This window comes from Perognathus longimembris, chromosome 12 (genome assembly GCF_023159225.1).
Source record: "Perognathus longimembris pacificus isolate PPM17 chromosome 12, ASM2315922v1, whole genome shotgun sequence".
NCBI classification, from domain to species: Eukaryota; Metazoa; Chordata; class Mammalia; order Rodentia; family Heteromyidae; genus Perognathus; species Perognathus longimembris.
The window spans coordinates 54,061,229-54,081,767 of NC_063172.1; the positions used below are offsets into that span (position 1 = coordinate 54,061,229).

A 20,539-nucleotide genomic window follows, 5' to 3' on the forward strand; every position below is an offset into this window, starting at 1 on the left:
GAGTTCTAGTTCAAAAGGAATGAGACAGGCTGTTTGTCACTTCAATATATCACTATTCTTTTTCCTGCTTTTTGCTTATTCTGTAAAACCAAAGCTTAAACTTTAGAAATAGGTTTAAAATTGTTTTCCATAACTTGTTTGTCACATCACCTTGATATGAAATGGCCAATAGGAAAAATAAAAATTTCATGATGCAAGATTATAACTCAAAAAAGAAAAACAGGTTCTTTGTAATATTCAAAAGGCTTGTTTCAAGAGCAGTATAAGTACATATACAAAACATTATTAATATCAAAGTGTAACACCATTTGTTTTTTAAGTGATATAATTGTTTTAATCTAAATGTGGTTCTATACATCAATATTTAATAATCTGGTTATTAAAATATTGAAAATAACTAGAGTAAAATACATTAATAAAAGGCAGAATTTAAATAGCAATGTCACTAATATCTCATTTATTTAGAATATGATATACAACTAGAATACATGAAGTACACCATATAATATGGTGCAATGCTGATAACTCATATTAGACAACTGAATAATTAAAATAGAACAGGAAAATAAGACACAGAAAAACAAAGAATCATACATATCTGATTCTGAGAAGTCCTTTCTAAATGATTTTTTTAAAGAAACATTTTTACCATTGTGTCAAAAGTGTTTTGCATAACTTTTTCAGTGATGTTACCAGGTCAGATGAAGCAGAAATTTGATTTTATGTTCAACACATTTCAATGTCACCAATTACGATTTTTCTATGAAATAATGAGGGCTTAATTCTTATACCATGTGGTTTTAAAAAGAAAAGGGAAAGTGGTAGCAATTAGCCATGATCAACAGGTAAACAATAATGAGAAAATAGAAACATATACAGATTTCAGTTTATTAAAAATATGTTCAAAATATTATATATATATATTTACCCTATAGACTATTAAGAATTTCTCTGCGGGGGCTGGGAATATGGCCTAGTGGCAAGAGTGCTTGCCTCCTATACATGAGGCCCTGGGTTCAATTCCTCAACACCACATATATATAAAATGGCCAGAAGTGGCGCTGTGGCTCAAGTGGCAGAGTGCTAGCCTTGAGCAAAAAGAAGCCAGGGACAGTGCTCAGGCCCTGAGTCCAAGGCCTAGGACTGGCCAAAAAAAAAAAAAAATTTCTCTGCATATGTGCCAGTACTGAGGCTTGAATTGTGGCCTAAGCAATTTCCCTTAGTTTTTTTTGTTTGTTTGTTTTTCTTCTCAAGTCTGTAATTCTTCCACTGAGCCACAACTCCAATTTTGGCTTTGGGTTGTTAATTGGCACTAAGAGTCTCATAGATTTTCTGGCCTGGGCTGGCTTCAAACCATTATTTTCAGATCTCAATTTCCTGAGTAGCTAGGATTATTATAGGTGCCAATCACTGGCAACCAGTTTAGAAATTATTTTAAAGCTGGAAAAACCCTATTTTTTGTTACCAGTAACTAATATGACAAAATTCCAATATAATCAAATCTAGAGACTTTATATTTTGGAGGGGAGGGGAGGGGAGGGGAGGGGAGGGGAGGGGAGGGGAGGGGAGGGGAGGGGAGGGTTGTGGTTCATGCCTGTAATCCTAGTTACTCAGGAAGCTGAGATTTAAGGATTGAAGTTCAAAGCTAGCTCGGGCAGGAATGTCTGTGCTACTTTACCTGACTAATTACCGAAAAGCCAGATGTAGAGGCTAGCCATGGTTCAAGTGGTTGAACAGAAACACTAAAGGACAGTGTCAGGTTCTGTGTTCCAGCCCTTAAACCACAGGCACACACACAAGAAAGTTTTCTTCTTACATCTGAAACTGGTTATTTAATTTCTACAATTAAAACCTACATAAATTGTTCTCAATTGTTACTGAATTTACAGACTCTAAATTTTATTTGATTAAAACCATTCATGTCTGGGCCCTACTGGAGAGAGGCTAAAAGGAATCCATGGGACTAGCTTAGTCTCAGGCAGGAAATCACAACATCAAATTGGAATTTCAGAATACTACAACATCCTCCTAATTATTTATACAAAGCTCTACCTCAGTGATTTTTAAAACCTATTTTGAAATATCCAAATCTCTATTCTTATTAGTAAAATAATTTTTAAATGAACTCTATAGAAGGCATTTTAGCTAGTACTAAATATTTACCACAAGGGGGAGTAGGTGAATCATTTATTTGGTTTCTATGAGATTAGTACAAAGCCAATGGAATTAAAACATATGTATAAAAACATCTTTTAGCAGGGAGGCTAGTGGCCCATGACTGTCACTATCTACTCATGAGCATCGAGATCTGAGGATCACAATTTAAAGCCAGCTCAGACAGCAAAGTCCATTAGGCTCTTATCTCCAATTAACCACCAAAAAGCCAGAAGCAGAGCTGTGGCTCATGTGGCTGAGTGCTAGTCTTGAGCAAAACAGCTCAGTGATAGTGTCCAGGCCCTGAATTCAAGCCCCAGAAACAAACAAGAAAACTCCTTTGGGAACATTTGTTAGTAACTACAAATAGTCATGGATAGTAATGGGTAAAAAGCAGACAAGAATAAGTTAATCCACAGTATAAGGCAGAGACAAAAAAAATAACCCAAAGGTAGATAAAGAGGAGAAAAAGAAATCAGCAAAAAGCTAAGTATTCATTAACCGGGTTTAAGAGAAAAATCCTCTAATGTACTGACACTTACTAAAAATACACTTAATTTCTTGTGGTTTCTCACATTCCATGTAACAAAGAACAAAGCAATTAAAAGATTAAACAAACTATCAGGCTTTGTATGAAGGTACACATCCATCTCCTTGGAAGGCAGTAACAGGAGAATGGGGGTTCTGAGACCCATCAGGATAAAAGCAGACTTTATTTTCAAAACCAAAACTAAAGCAAAAAGGGATGTGGATATGGCTTAAGTAGTACAGTGCTTACATAGTAAATGTGGGGCCCTGGGTTAGAAACTACTTAAGTTTAAGAAAGGCCTTATGAAACAAGTCTTAAAATTTACCAAACACAAATTACAATTTATCAGACCCCTTATACATATATTCCTTTATGGATATAAAGGAATGGACATAAATCTCAAAACTATGTTTACATAGGATCTAAAAATAGTAGTTTTAAAACCACAATAGAGAATGGAGTCACAGCCTAAGAAAACTACCTGTGTAAAATGCCAAATATTAAGAGCAGGTTTCACAATTCATTTTTCTACTCAAAGGCTGCTAATGTCCAGAGAACCCTCTGTCTACACCTCTTATGTATACTGGAATGTTACAATGTATTAAATTTCCACCAAAACAAATTCAATAAAGTGAGTAAAACTGTGTTCAATTATAATGTAACAAAGAATAATTTTTAAAGCTAATTTTAAGTAACTTCAAATCTTGTGTCAATTCTTTTTAATGAAATCATTTTCCCAGGAAGTCATTTTAATAGGCTCTTTTATTTCAATGTATATTTATTTTTGAAGTACTTGAAGATATCAGGAACAAGCATAATGATTGATTCATACTTACAATAAAAATTTATTGAACTACATGAACAACCAATAAAAACAATAGTATTTCTAGTTTACAAATATTACCATTTAAAAGGATAAGAAATTGTTGGGAGAGGGCTAGGGGAGAGAAGGTAGTAGAAAAATGAGGGAGATGGTAACTATTATGACAAGAAATGTACTCAGTACCTTACATTATATAACTGTAAGCCCTCTGTACAGCACCTTGACAATAAAATTAAATTTAAAAAAAGAAAAAGGAAATTGTCCACACTACCACATCCTCAGCAATTAGCACAGGGTCTAAGATAATAGAAGCTTCTTTAAAGAATAAGGTGAGTGGGCCCTCATGCCTATAATCCTAGCTACTCAAGAGGCTGAGTTCTGAGGACTGTGGTTCAAAGCCAACTAGACAGGAAAGTCCTTGAAACTCTTATCTCTAATTAACCACCAGAAAAGTGCCAAGGCTCAAGTGGTAGAGCTCTAGCCTTGAGCTAAAGAGCTCAGGGACAGCCCCCAGGCCCAGAGTTCAATATTTCAAGCCCCTCGAACAATGGGGGGGCGGGGGAGAGAAGGTGCAGAATACTGGTGACTCTGCCTATACTCCTAGCTACTTCAGAGGCTAACTTCAGAGGATTGTGATTCAAAGTCAGCCAAACAAGAAAGTCCCTGAGACCCTTTTCTATGATTAAGCCAAAAGTTTTAGTGATTGATTAGAGATAAGCCTCATGGTCTATCCTGCTCTGTGGTAGAATGTCAGCCTTGAGTGAAAAAGCAAAGGGACAGCACTCAGGCCCTGACTTCAAGCCCTGTACCAGAAACAAAAGAAAAAAAATTAGACAGACAGAGAGAGAGAGAGAGAGAGAGAGAGAGAGAGAGAGAGAGAGAGCGAGCTAGATTTGATTATTGGCAAAACAATAAATGTCAAGACTATTTTATCTTACACTAGGGAATAAGGCATTCCAAAGAAGAAAATTATATAAATAATGCATCCCATTCCAAATTAACTTATTGTCTTTAGTTGCTTGAAAAAAGCTTTTAGAACAAAACAAATATTTTCCTTTCATAACTAAAAGAAATTTGGCTTCAGTGCCATGACCAACCCAATAAACATCAGCCTTGTTAGTATTGTAAAAATCCAGGTGTCTTTGGGGCTCTGCAAAGGAGGAAGTTAATCCCAAAAGATGAAAGAGGAGAAGAAAGGGAAATATTTCTCTAAGTTGTCTTTTGATACCTTTGCATTTTTTACCCTTGTGTATGTTACCTATTCCACAAGGTAAAGTTTAAATGATTGGTGTTCCACTTTCTATCTTAAGCATTTTAGAAGAAAATTGTACCTTTCCTAAATTAAAAAAAAAAATAGAAGGAAGACAGTTGGAAGTTCAAAGTTTTGTCTAGAGAGAAAAGAAAAATACTCAATTGGGGACAAGATAGTTTTTACAATCTTGTGCACACTGTAAAAGAAATTTTTAAAAAAATACCAGGTTTGTCTAAATAGGGAGATGACTGAGTATGGTATAGAAAAATCATGTCCAAAGCTTAGAGACACATACTGGACATAAAAATTCTGTGAATCCTTTATATATGAAGGCTTGAGGACAGAAGAAAGATCCACCCTTCACTTTAGGGTTAAATAAATTTCCAACAAAGGCAAAAAAAGAAAAAAACAAGGAATTCGGAGATTTGACATCCAAAGAATTCCTTAAAGCCAAGGAAATGACAGGCAGGTGGAATGTGAGGAAATGTTCCAAACAGGATCAACAATTTTAGCAGGCCAACAGGTGACTGGTGGCTCATTCCTATAATCCTAGCTACTCAGGAGGCTGAGATCACAGGACCTCAGTTCAAAGCCAGCATGGGCAATAAAGTCTGAGAATCTTACCTTTAACCAAGCACCAAAAAAGCCAGAGGTGGAGGGGGAGCTGTGGCTCAAGTGATACAATGCTAGCCTAGAGCAAAACAGCTCAGGGGCAGTGCCCAGCACTGGCTAGGAAACAGTGAACCATTCTTCCTAGAGAAAAGATATAGAGAGAGACATCTCAAACTGACTATAATCTTAAATCCTACTTGTTCATCCTGGTAGGATCTATTTACTTTACAAAAGAGGGGAGGGAAAGGCTCAATAAATTAATGACGTGCCTAAAGCAGGAAAACCAGCCCTGTTCAATGTGCATTATCAGGCTGGCTCCTTGCTTTCCATCCTCTATTCATCTACACATAAAAGTTGAGCCAAGGGCAAGCTTAGCCCTGTCCCCTGCCATTAGGAACACATAGAACATGCAATTCAACTGTTTGTTCCTCTGCAGAGGTCTGAAAATTATCTCAAAAATATTGGATTCATTTGGTAATTACAAATAAACTTAACTGAGTATGGAACTTCTCAGAGACACAATTGGAAAATAGTAATAGAGAGCAGTTACATTTTCTATAGAGATGATCCAGGATACAGAGACAATCTCAAAGATTAAAAACTAAAGATGAAGCCAGGTGCCAGTGGCTCATGCCTATAATCATGATCAGGACACTGAGATCTTAGAACATGGTTCAAAGCCAGCCTGGGCATTGGGCAGACAAATCTTTGAGACTCCTTTCTCCAATTAACTGCCAGAAAGCTAGAAGTGGAGCTGTGGATCAAATGGTAAAGTGCCAGCTTTGATCTAAAAATACAAGCAAGAAGATGAGGTCCTGACTTTAAGCCCCACTACTAGCATGAAGAAAAAAAATAAACAAAAAATGCCTTGAAAGATGCTTACTAACAAAGCACTTAAAACAATTTCACATCACTGAATCACTGAGGGGATTTCATTATACTTTCTAATAGTAGTATAAAGTGTAACCAGAAAAAACTGCTTTGAAAACTTCGTAAAATTTCTAAACTCCAAATTAACTTTCTAATATTTATTATTTCATTGCTACTTTTTACTATTGTTAGTATAATCGTTAGCACTAATATAAATAAATCTAGAGTACTAATTTTCAGAAGTGGCAGCCACGCCGAGAACAATGACTTCTACTTCACAACTAGTGCAAGTCAGGGTAAAAAGAAATCTTTTTTTAAAAAATACAATAATGGTAGTAGCACCTCAATACAGGTAAAAAGGATGGATAAAAGACACAAGGCGAGGTTGAGAGGAAAGGGAAAGAATCAAGATGCACTATACTTATAAACTGACCTGGCATATGGTAAGCCCTTTGTAAAACTCAAAAGCAGATTAAATGGAGGACCTAAAAGAGGAGTTCCAGTGATTTCCTAAGGTACAAAGCCTAAAAATCTTTTCAAAATAAATTTACTTAGAACCCAATATGAAGTCACATATGAAGAACAGGTGTTAAATATCCCCAAAACAAAAAGAAAGAAACTTCTTTGAAAACGCAGAGCAGAGCTGGGAATATGGCCTAGTGGCAAGAGTGCTTGCCTCGTATACATGAAGCCCTAGGTTCGATTCCCCGGCACCACATATATAGAAAACGGCCAGATGTGGCTCTGTGGCTCAAGTGGCAAAGTGGTAGCCTTGAGCAAAAAGAAGCCAGGGACAGTGCTCAAGCCCTGAGTCCAAGCCCAGGACTGTGGGAAAAAAAAAAAAACGCAGAGCACAGAACAGAGGGAAAAGAAGGGTGGAGGCCTGGATGACTATAATGTCTAGAGTTGAGGCCCTGCATTCAAATATCTTCAGTACTACAAGAAATTCAGCTTTTAAGAGGCAACTTAAAATATTCAAATATTGGGCTGGGAATATGCCCTAGTGGCAAGAGTGCTTGCCTCATATACATGAAGCCCTGGGTTCAATTCCCCAGCACCACATATACAGGAAATGACCAGAAGTGGCGCTGTGGCTCAAGTGGCAGAGTGCTAGCCTTGAGAAAAAAGAAGCCAGGGACAGTGCTCAGGCCCTGAGTCCAAGCCCCAGGACTGGCAAAAAAAAAAAGTTCAAATATTGAGTATCTAATCGATCTTACATCCAAAATGTATATAGACTTTTTTATTTAGCATTATTGAGTGCTAAAAAGGAAAAGATCTGCATTTCACCAAGTTCTTGGAAAAGCTAGTTAGTAATTCACTAATTAGTGAAGTGTCAAACTACTATAATTAGTGAAGTATCAAACTACAATAAGGTGACAGTTCACATGCACTTAGATGGCTATTAAAGATTGTTGGGTATCAAGCACAGGGTTACAGTGAGACGTGGGAGGGTACATGTATGAGGCCTTGGGTTTGGCCATCAGCTCAGCAGGGAATTGGGGACCACCTTTTATCAGTAAGGATGTGAAAAAAAATTGGAAACTGACAGTCTGCCCATTTCTTAAAGAAGTTAAATAAAAATTAACCATATAGCCCAGCAATTGCTAACTGAATCAAGAGAAAGAAATATATGTCCACACAGAGTTTATACATGAATGCTCATAGTAGCATTATGCTTAGTAGCCAAAAACTGGGAACTCTTAATATCCGTTAACAAAATGGAAAGACAAAATGTAGTACATATATTGAATGGGGCATATTTTAGCCATGAAAGGGAATAATGTACTGACACATACTACATCATGGCAGAATCTTGAAAATATAACAAAATGGAAAAAAAAAAACAATACAAAAGAACACATTAACGATATGTATCTATTTATTTAAAGGTATGGAAAAGGCCAATCTACAGAGACAAGCAGCCTATAACTCACAGCCAGGGACTAGAGTTGTAACAAGGAGTTGATACAACTGGGCATGAGAAAGATTTTTGGCCTAATGGAAGTGTTTTCAAATTGTAAAGTTTGTATGACTCTATTAAATTTATATCAAAAACCACTAAACTCACTTAACAAACTTTAAACCAAAAAGAGAGAAAGGAGAAACATGAGCATGCTTTCACATGAATACCAGAAAGAGGGAAAGCATAAGTACCAAAGGTGAAAAGCAATATAGGTTAGCTGAATAAAGAGTTAATGTCCTGTAAGAGAGCAACAACAGGTTAGAAGCACAGAGTTTAGTCATCCCTAGACAAGTTATCCATTGCACATATCTTGACAATGAGTTTCCTGCTTGTCAAGTGCTTCACTTTAGGAGTGAAAGCTGTAGGAGCAAGACAATGGCATCATCACAGCAGAATGACTCTAAAGTCTCCTTACAGTCATTCCTATTAAGAAAAGAGTTAAGTAGATGAATGCATATACCAAAGGTTTGATAAAGAACCTTTTTCTGTTTTGTTTTGCTGCTGGTCCTATGGCTTGAACTCAAGGCTATGGCACTGTTTCTGAGATGTTTTGCTCAAGTTCAGCCACTCTTACCACCCACCTGAGCCACAACTGCACTCCCAGCTTTTTTGGAGATAAGAATTTCATGGACTTTCCTGTCTGGCCTGGCTTTGAACTACAATCCTTGTCCTCCTGATCTCATCCTCCTGAGTAGCTAGGATTACAGGCATGAGCCACCAGCACCCAGCTAAGAGCCTACCATTTTTATATTATGGGTTATATCAGAAAAATTGAAATCCCTAAGCAAAAAGAAACAGAATGGAGAACCACCCCTAGCTGAATCAGAAAGAGACTATTAGAGTAACTTACCCTCATGGTTCTAATATTGAATTTAATCCTGGGAGATACAGATATGGTACAGGTAAAGTGCAGAGTTTTCTTTTTTCTTTTCTTTTTTTGTTTTTTTGTTTTTTTGTTTTTTTTTTTTTTTTGGCCAGTCCTGGGGCTTGAACTCAGGGCCTGAGCACTGTCCCTGGCTTCTTTTTGCTCAAGGCTAGCATTCTACCACTTGAGCCACAGCGCCACTTCTGGCCATTTTCTATATATGTGGTGCTGGGGAATCAAACCCAGGGCTTCATGTATACGAGGCGAGCGCTCTACTACTAGGCCATATTCCCAGCCCAAGTGCAGAGTTTTCAATGACTTTTTTGCACTCCATTTTTCAATAAAATCTCATGAAAATGAAAAGACAGTACTAATCTAGGAAGGCCTGACGAAGGACTAGATTCTTTGTAAAAATCTTAGTTCTAAGAAGACTCTTAAAGAGAAATAAGCAATATTTTTAATTTGACAGAATAATTCATTTTCAATTTGAAATTCAAAATTATATCTCATTGAGCCATGTTAAGATGTGATCTATTCTCCATATTCCAGGTAAAATAAAATTTATGGATGACTTTTTCAAGTGTAGACTCATCATAAGAAATTTCCTGAAGAAAAAAATGTAACTGCCTCTTCTTTGAGCAAGAGTTCTGTTTATAGCCCATCTTCTGCATTTGTGTTTCTGCTGGGAACAGAATTCCCCTTGGGGACTCTTCCTTTCCTATGTTATAAATTGAGATACCCTGTTCTCTGTGTTTCAGTCTGAATTTGTCCAGCATCTACTACTGAGTATGCCCTCAGAAAGGACCCACTGTCTCTAGTGAGCATCTGGCATACCTTTCTTAGGACTGACCATGGTGTTATCATTTCTTTTAATAGGGAGAGAACTTGTGTTAATGAAGTCACTATGAAGCAGTGGAGCCACATCTGTCTCACTCTACACAGATACCTACTAGGTGCTATATTCACAGTCCTTTGGATCCAAATCACAATCCAATTGTGATTTTCATGGATGAATCCCTCCTCACTTTGACTTAAAGTACACATAAAACACAAGCCAAAATGAGTGAGGAGCAAGGGAAACAGATTAGATACTATGCACAAAGTTACAAATCCTATTAATCATGAAGAGCAATACAAATTCAGCTTACTGTTTAAAATAGGATTTTACAAAAATAAAATTACCTAAAATTAATCCCACCATTGTACTTAAATATCCGGTTCCACTTCCCAGGTTAAGAAAAGATAATCCCGGCTGAAGTTTCAGTGCTTCCATAACTTCAGAATAAATGCAAGGTGCTGACAAGTGTATGTTTCCATGCTTCCACGCTAAGTCTTTGTAAGCATTGTCTCTGTAGCCTTCCAAATAATAATCGCCACGATCAATCGCTCTGAAGGCTTGCTCTACTCTCTCAGTTCGGATATACTGGGCTTCTTTAAGGTTATCAATTAAGTCATCATTATCTTCCCCAGCACTCACAGCTCCTCCCATGATAGTATTCAAATCAAAACATAAATTTTAAATGTAACAAGTAGAAATGGCTTCCAATAATGTAGTGTGGTTTATTTTCCTTTTAATATTGCACTTGATTCCAAAAATAAATTAAACCTAGAAGGAAAGAATAAAAATAAACAAGTTTAATGTTCAAGAGGCAATTATGTCCAATGTCTTAAATATGTCATTATAATTATCATTTCCCAAGAACACATACTGATCCAGGCACAATGGTAAATTACTTCTTTTATTTAATTCTCACAACAACCACAAAAGTTAATTTATATGATTCCATCTGTACAATGGGTAAACTGAGACATAGACAAATAGGACCTTAGATCCATCAGTAACCTAGCCTTCAAATAAATGTAATTTGTAATTCAGTCATTCCACTAAGACAAACACAGCTTAACAGCTATGTGAAACAGGTGGCTGTCACAATGGACAGTGCTGATCTGGACACTATAGTCCTGGGTCTCTCAGATTCAGAATCATGATCATAATCACCAGTCTACATGGCTTTCTTATTAAGAACCTTTTTGTTTAACAGATAAATTTTAGTATCTTTGAATGGAAACCTCAGTGGATCTTGACAAACTAAGTAATTTCAATCCAGAATATTGAATATACAATGTATGGCTTACTCAGTAAGAAAGTTCATATAGTGGTTACTGAATTAACAAATCAAAACAGTAAGAACAAGATGTTCGTGTGTGTGTGTGTGTGTGTGTGTGTACAGATGCGCACACATGCAGGCCAATCTTGGGGTTTGAACTCAAGGCCTGAGATTTTGTATTCCCAGCTAGTCCTCCACCACTTGAGCCACACAGCTCCACTTCCACATTTTGCTGATTAATTGAAACTAAGAGTCTCATAGACTTTCTTACCCAGGCTGGCTTCAAGCTGAGATCCTCGGATCTCAGCCTCCTAAGGATTAAAGGCAAGAGTCACCAGCACCTGGTAGAAAAAGACTTTTAACAGCCAAATCTGGAAAGGCTTCACTCCTCTTGAATTTTGAAAAGATAAAAAACTCAGGGTCTGAATTGCCCCTGGACCAAGACGCTTCGTTGCTGCTGAGAAAGCTCTCTTAGCAGAGACTGTCCTATTATTTTGTGCCTACTTTGTTCTCTTCTATGATCTCCTAAAGAAGTTCTTAAGAAAAGGAAGCACAATGAACTCACATTTCACTTATATGCAACTTATTGAAGCTCATCTATACAATGTTAAGTGGCTCCATTCCTCATTTTTAATGAAACTTAAACAAAAAAGCCATTAATTTAAAAAATACACAATATAGCAATACTCAGCAATGAGTATTTTGTCCCAATAATGCAATGAAGAGCTTTTAATATGCTGTCCCTTCAACAGTTCTTAGGTTTAACCAACTTTTATAGCTGAAGAATCTAAACACGTTGAATATACTACATTTTCAAAATTACATGGTCTCCAAACATAAATCAACTTGTTCATCTGGTACTCAGAGAGTGAATATCCCCAAATAAAAAATTAAAATAGCTACACTAGTCTGAGGACAGTCTCAGCAGTGTGGCACCTGTCAAAAAATGTGACTGATCTTGATAGATACAATTTATCAAATGTCTTTACCATAAATGCCACAATTTACTAATATGAAAAAAATCACTCCCTATGTTGATTCTAAGTAAGAAGAACCTGATCCCTCTTAGTTCCTTTTGAAATCCAATCTATTCAAACTTACCAAAGCAAAAGTAACAAATGTCTTGCATATCACCATTATAATAAAAAATTAAATTTAAAAGTCAAAAAAGTAACATGCTATCCTTACTACATAGCTCACATGCTTGTTGAGAATGAGGAAAGAGAACCATCAAAGATATAAGAACTATCACAATTTACTGATTCTTCTAAACATGATGGTTGTTTATGTGATCTCTTTTAAAAATTACAGTAAGTTGGGCATCAGTGATCCACGCCTACCTAGCTACTCATGAGGCTTAGATTCAGAGGACTGAGGTTGCAAGCCATCCAGGTAGAAAGGTCTGAGACTCCAACTCCAAAGGGGGTGGGGGAGGGGAGGCCAGCAAAAAAGGCTTAAGACATGGCTCAAAGACATGGTATAACATCAACCAAGCGAACAAGCCAGTAAGCACAAGTCCCTCAGTACAAACCTAGTACCAGAAACAAACAAACAAACCTATGATGAAGAAAGACATCAATAGGGCTGGGAATGTGGCTTAGTGGTAGAGTGCTTGCCTAGCATGCATGATGAAGCTCTGGGTTTGATTCCTCAGTACCACATAAACAGCAAAATCCAACAGTGGTGCTGTGTCTCAAGTGGCAGAACACTAGCGTTGAGCACAGAGAGATTCAGGGAGAGTTCCCAGGCTCTGAGTCCAAGCCCAGAGGGAGGGGAGGGGAGGGGAGGGGAGGGGAGGGAAGGGAAGGGGGAAAAAGGAAAAAGGAAAGGAAGAGAGAGACAGCCAGACATCAACAGGCCTACTCTTTAAATGTGTGAGGGCATGTGGCTCTATACTGCACAGGCCTAAACTAGATATGGATCCAGGTATGGAGGATAGCAACCTTAAAGGCTCATATCATGTGAAACAGCTCAAAAGGAGTATGAGGAGTATGGAGGGCTGGGAATGTGGCAAGAGTGCTTGCCTCATATACATGAAGCCCTGGGTTCAATTCCCAAGCACCACATATATAGAAAATGGCCAGAAGTGGCGCTGTGGCTCAAGTGGCAGAGTGCTAGCCATGAGCAAAAAGAAGCCAGGGACAGTGCTCAGGCCCTGAGTCCAAGGCCCAGGACTGGCAAAAGAAAAAAAAAAAAAAAGGAGTATGGAAGGAACTATAGGTTGAAGAAACAGCTAGTGCTGAATCACAAGAAAAATGAAAGCTTTTGAGAAACTATTTGTAGTTGAACATTTTCCCAGCACCAAACCCATGAATACACATATTTACATCCATTCCCTTCCTCCTTCCTTCCAAATCTCCCTCCCTCTCTGTTTTGCCTAGAAATTCAACATATTTATGTATACACTACTTCCTATGAAACCGAACAAATCAGTAATTTTACATGCAACCTCAGAAGGCTTCTGAGCTCCTAGAGATCCAGGAGCTCACTCTAATTTAAGAACACCTATTATAGATAACAGCTAGTCAGGGATTTTAACAGCAAAGGGAGCAAGTTCATTTTTTTTTTTTTCTCTTTGGTACTGGGGCTTGAACTCAGAAACGGAGTGACTAGCTGTCCTTGAGGTTTTTCATTCAAAGCTGGTGCTCTACCATTTGAATGGGATCTACACTTTCTGGCCTTTTAGTGATTTGTTAATTGGAGCTAAGAGTCTGCCTGACTTTCCTGCCTAAGCTGTCATCAAAGCACAATCCTCAGATCGCAACACAAGTAAATAAGATTCCAGGAATGAGTCACCAGTGCCCAGCTCTACTTCCATTTTAGAAGATTCATGGTCTGTGGTGTAATCTGTACATGGGAAGGCCTTTCAGAAGTGTAGCAATTGACTTGATTCTAGGTATATAAAAAGTTGGAAAAAGCATCACACAGTAAGGAGCTTTGCAAGAATGTGAAACTAGATGTGTCAAACATCAAGCAGAGACAAATAAAAATCGTCTGGACAAAAAGAAAGCTGCTAGAATACTCAGGAGGAAAGTAGTAAGAAATGTTTTTCTAGAACTGGAGTATAGCCATCTCTTCCTTTATCCATCTTCCCTTAACCTTGCATACATTTCCTACGATTTCAGTTACCCCCAGTCAGCCATGGTCTGAAAATACTAAGTGAAGAATGCCAAAAATAAGCAATTACTAAGTTTGAAACTGCACAGTTTTTTCAAATACCATGACTTTTCACACCAGCTTGCTCCATCTCATCCAGGATATAAAGCCTCCTTCTGTCTAATATACTTACACTTCATATTCCACCTGCCTAACTGTACCTTAGTAACCACTGTGGTTATCAGATTAAGTGCTGCCCTATGATGGTGCCTGAATTTCAGCAACCCTAATTTATTAGACTAATGCTATGCCACCCCCACCCACCCACCTTCATCATTTAGATACATTAGAAGAGTACAATATAAAAAAAAATTAAGAAAAGAGCACAATCAGACAACTTCATAGTACATTGTAATAAATGTTCTAACTTACTATTACTGTTGTTAATCTCCTTCTATGTCTAATTTGCAAGTTGTACATTTATAATTTCCAAGTTATCACAGATACATATGAATAAGAACAAACAGTATGTAAAGGCTCAGTATTCTTTTCTGGAATACCTGGTATCAGCCATTTCATATTTTTTCAGATTTTGGAATATCTGTATATACACAATGCAGATTGTACCAAGTATAAACATCAAATTTATTCAAGTTTCATAAACATCTTATTCACAGCCCGAGTGTAATTTTATACAATATTTTTAGTGTGCCCAGCTTTATTGAGTCAGGGTCATGCTATGCAGCCAGAGCTGTTCTCTCAAATTCTTGACTGTCCAACCTCAACCTACTAAATGCAAGGATACAGACCTGGGCCTCCTAGTCAGTATGGTGTGCTTGCCCTTTCACTGTTGGAATTTTCCAATGGTGGTGTTATACTAACATGCAGAACACATCTAATTCAGAGCATTTTGAATTTCAGATTTTTGGCTCAAGTGCATAAGGTTCATTACTATCATTACCTTCAGGAGTCTTAGATAAGGAAGGACTTCTGAACAGACTTTTAAAATTCATGTTTACTTGATACATGTTAACTCAAACTTAGTAACAGAGTAATGATGTGAATATGAGGAGGAAGCATGATTCATACTAATTTTTATATTTTGAAATGACTGGGAAGGAGCAAGCTTCTTCATATTAAAGAGACCCTCAGAAGCTGGTGCAACCCTAGCTACTCTGGAGGCTGAGTTTGGAGGATCACAGTTCAAAGCTAGCCCAGGCAGCAAAGTTCAAGACACTCCTATCTCCAATTAACCATCAAAAAAGTCAGAAGTTGAACTGTACAAAGTACTAGACTTGAGCAAAAAAGCTCAGGGAGAGCACAGAGGCCCTGAAATTGAGCCAAAGACCAGCACAAAAAATTAACTGGATATTGTATATATGCTTACCTGAACTAGGGAAGGGAAAGAAAAATGAGGGAGGGTGTAATAAATATGACAAGAATTGTACTTACTACCTTATTATGTAACTGTATCCCCTCTGTATCACCTTATCAATAAAATTTAATTTAAAAAATTAACTAATAAAAATATTTGCCCTTAGCAAAATACTCAGATGCTCAGCAAAAAGCTAAAACTATACAGAGTACTTTTCTAGAAGACAATCAGTTCTAGGAAAATAACATCACAAGCTATAGAAAACCTGCCAGGCACTAGGCTCAGGCCTGTAATCCTAGCTATTCATGAGGCGGAGATCTGAGAATCACAGTTCAAAGCCAACCTGGGCAGCAAAGTCTCAGTGAGACTCATCTCCAATTCACCACTCAAAAACGAAACAAAACAAAACTGGGGAAGTAGTAGCTCTATGGCTCAAAATGATAGCGCACTAACCTTGAGCTAAGGGCTCAGGGACAGCCCCAGCCCCAGAATCCACGTCCCAAGACCAACAGAACAAACAACAAAAGATATGGGAAAGCTGGGAGGAAACACACAAAAAAAACAAAAATAAGTATTTCTCTAGTGTAGAGAGTTATGCCTAGAGGCAGACTACAATTTTCATTAAAAGAAAAAAAGCAATATCCATTCAAAGCAACTTGTTCTCTATAAGCCAAACTAAAGATGAAGCTCAGTGCAAGCTCCATTCGAAATGTAGCTACATGGGCTGGAAAGGTGGTTTAATGGTAGAGTGCTTGCCTGGCATGCACGAAGCCCTGTATGTCATTCTTCAGTACCATGTAAAGAGAAAAAAGCCAGAAGTGGTGCTGTGGATCAAGTGGTAGAGTGCTAACCTTGAGCGAAAGAAGCTCAGGGACAGTGCCCAGGCCCTGAGTTCAAGCCCCAGGACTGGCAAAAAGAAAAGAAAGGAAGGAAAGAATAAATTAATTTAGGTAGGCTAGAAGTTTTTTGTAGCACTGTCTTGTGGGCTTTAAGTAGTATGTGTAACTCTAACTGTTGCAAATTATGAAGTGTTTTCAAATATTAAAGCAAAAAACCAGAGCTTTCAAAGCCCTCAAAAGATCTTAGGGGACCAAGGACACCCAAATTGCATCTGGAGAAGAATTAGAATTAGAATAACCAAATACAAGTTCAAATGACTAGCTAAGAGAAAAGTTATACGAAGGTGTTACAGGACACATAATGTAAATATGGTAGAGATGAGGATAAAGGGATTGGAAATTTTTCTAGAAGAATGCTTGGTAAGCACAGAAGGCATGAAGATTCAGAAACAGCATGTTCAATACCAGGAGTCAAGAAGAAACATACCCACACAAGGCAGTACAAACAGTACAGTAAAGATAACATACCAGATAGAAAGTAATGTGCCTAAGATAAAAAATAAAACAGGCAACATACAGACCATACACATCCACACTTCCTGCAGACAATGAAACCCAGTGAAGGCATTTAAATAATGAGAGAAATACTATTTTGACCCACTGATCCTGTTCCTAAGTTCAGATACAGAAATGAGTCTGCTCCTCAATATCACTACAGCCCAACTGAACCTTAAAATTTGCTACCAAAACCATCTACCAAGGGGTCCAAGAAAAATCATGCACATCAGTCCTGACAGTCCCTGTAACAGTCACGTAACAGCCCCTGCTCTCTTTTCTCTACTGTCCCAGTCTAGTACTGCTCCTGTAAGAACCCAGAGGCTTGTACTATCTGTGGCACAAAGACAAGCCCATCAACCTCTGTGAGAAAGAAGATTCAGGATTCCTGCCTTAGTTCTAGCCTGGTACCACATCCTGGGGAATTATCTTGCCTTCAAAAGACCTGCTAAAATGCATCCAAACATGCTTGCTTATCCACAGCAGCTACTAAAAGTGTCCAGAATGCCAGTTCCAGCCCCTCATAGTCTGTGAGCAATCCTGCCCACATAGGAAACGGCTGTGAATCTAGTCCACTGATGCCACTGGGTTGGACCAACTAATATCAGGATCATAGTAAACTCTGAATTAGACCTTGCAAGTCATTTTCAAACCCTTTCCCCCAAGCTGTGGCTAACCAGCAGAATCCTGCCAGAAAATGCACAAATCTATTTTTCTGTGGCAGGCTTGTCATCCTATCTTTCAATGTATCTTCAAATAAGCCAAGGGCCTGTTCTGGCCACTCTTGATTCTAAACTGAAAATAGTTCTGTCTGCTCCAGAACTGAGAAGAAGGCATATTCAATAGTGTCTGCCGGCTGATGCTCTGACCTGTTTGTTACAGTATGGATGTTGAAAGAACCCTATAAATGGGCTCCAGGCCTTCAACTGGAATCTAAGAGCAGGCCAACACACAAAGAAACCCAATGGGGAGGCACACCTATCCAGGTCCTAGAGTAAGGTAACGCCTTAGTCTTGGCTATAGACCCCAACAACTGTCTCAGTTCCAGCACACCTCATTCATATACACTGTGGCAAGCCCATGGATCTATCCAATAATCCAATGAGAACCTACCCAAAAGAAGTTACTCTTAAGTGTCCCTAGTAACAGGCCCCTTGCCCCCCACCACTGAAGCAGATCCCCTTCCTATTGCCAGCCTCACCTACACCAAGATCCTGAACATGGTCCAGTTCATACATGGACTAAAACCCAGGATACAGGAACTAACAGTGGCCTTCCCTGAAGACTTATCATTAACATGACCAGGATTCAACCCCACTCAACTATAATCCCAACAGCCAAGACTGAACGAAAAAGCTCAATACAGAATTTCAACACAAGATATGATCTTAAAAAAGAACTAGCAATCTCAAAACAGGTCACTTAAAATTAGCTAACTAGAAGACAAGCACCAGAGGCTCATCATACCTGTAATTATAGCTACTTAGGGGTCTGAGATCTGAAGGTTGTGGTTCAAAGCCAGCCCAGGCAGCCCAAGCTGAAAAGACCATGAGCCTCTGTCTCCAAAAGGAGCTCAAATAGTACTTGGACTGAGGCTCAAGTGGTACTATACCAGCCATGAGTGAAAATGCTGAGCAAGAAGAGCATGAGGCTGACTAAATTCAAGTCCCTGTGCCAGGAAAAAAAAAATTAAGAAAAGAAATTTGAAATTTAAAGGACAAAAATACAGTAAAATATTTTTTAACAAATTATGGAAGTACCCAGAAGTGAAAATAAAACCAAGGGTACAGAAAGCTTAAAGAAATAATGTTTGAAAATTCTCAAAATCTTTGAGATGGCATGACCATACAGACTCAGGACTCTCAATGGAGTTTAAGCAAGATCAGTTACAAACTGGATACTTGAGACATATTGAAGTCAAATCATAAGGCCAAGACAGAATCTTGAAAGCAGAGAGGAAGAACCACATATTTAAAACAAAAAGAAAGTTAAGGTTATTAGTGGACTTAACAGAAGCTAAAAACTAAATATACTATGTTCCACAAAGCTGTCCTACAAACATGAACAGGAGCTACTGGAAATTTTGAAAGAAAAAAGATGTGCAAGTAAAAGGGAGGTTATCTAAGATAATGGAAAGGGACAAAAAGAGGGGGTAAGCCATTCATTGAGGAAGTAAGTATGACCAAACTACATTACAAACGTATTAAAATACCAACATAAAACCTATTGTTATATATATTTAATATATGACAATATAAAGGATAAAACAGACTTAAAAGGATAAAAATCTGAGAAAGTTCATAACACAAGACTGAATTTACAAGGAATTGTAAAGGTAGTTCAATTTGAAATGAGAACCCTAAGTAACAATATAAAAACATAAAAGTATTAGAATCACTGGTAAAGATAAATACATAATCAAATTCAGAATAGTCTTACTATTATAAAAATGGTGTGCAAATCATTCTTAAATTTAGTATAAGAGCCAAGTGAACAATGTACTTTAAAAAAGAACTACAGATTAAAAAGTATTTTTAAACCTACAAATAGGAACAAAGCTAACACATTAACAGATATATAATGTCAATAACAAAATGAAATTTGGGGAGTGAACTGTAGTCTTTGTTATACAATTGAAGTTAAGGTGCTATTTATTTAAATTAGCACATGTAACTGAACTCTGTTGCTATTGTTGTTTTTAGTATGAACTCAGGTACTGTACTTGCTTAGACAGACCTTTATGCCCTGACCCAAGGAGTTACTTTGTTTCATAGAATCTCTTGGGTTTATTGTTTTGTGTTGTTTTTCTGGACAGGTCCTAAACTATATTCATCCTGATTTCTGCTTCCTATATAGTTGGGATTGCAGGCATGAGCCATCAAGCCCAACGTAGTATATAAGATGTCTAATTAAGCCTCGGGGTATCCACAAAGAAGAAGTCTTAGCAGGTACATAAAAGCAAAACAAAACTAAAAAAATCATCAAGAAAGGAAAAAAGATCAGGTTAGAAATGCAAAGCAACCAGTAAAAATACAAATAACACAATGAACTTCTTGCCTACCAATAATTAATTTAAACTAAGTAGATTATTTAATTAATTGAGCAAGGGCTTAAGTTATAGAACACTTACCTGAGTGTTCAAACATTAGTACTGTCAAAAACTAAAAATGAGGGCTGGGAATATGGCCTAGTGGCAAGAGTGCTTGCCTCCTACACATGAAGCTTTCGGTTTGATTCCCCAGCACCACATATGTGGAAAACGGCCAGAAGGGGCGCTGTGGCTCAGGTGGCAGAGTGCTAGCATTGAGTGGGAAGAAGCCAGGGATGGTGCTCAGGCCCTGACCTGAGTCCAAGGCCCAGGACTGGCCAAAAAAAAAAAAACTAAACTAAAAATGAAAATAAAAAATAAATCTTGTAACAACTAGTTTTTAAATATATGTAAATGGATTAAATCATCCAATCAGAACTGGAAAATAACAGTGGCTGAAAAATAACAGA

General features: G+C 37.7%; 1 protein-coding gene across 2 annotated transcripts in view; it reads right to left on the reverse strand.

Moving 5' to 3' along the window:
- The window catches only part of Pcmtd1 (protein-L-isoaspartate (D-aspartate) O-methyltransferase domain containing 1), an 86,088-nt gene that overhangs the window by 31,076 nt on the left and 34,473 nt on the right, over positions 1-20,539 (reverse strand). For both annotated transcript variants that reach the window (XM_048359133.1, XM_048359135.1), the window contains exon 2: positions 10,251-10,674. In XM_048359133.1, coding sequence (XP_048215090.1) covers positions 10,251-10,557 — 307 coding nt within the window. In that variant the 5' untranslated portion in view covers positions 10,558-10,674. The remainder of the gene's footprint in view (positions 1-10,250; positions 10,675-20,539) is intronic.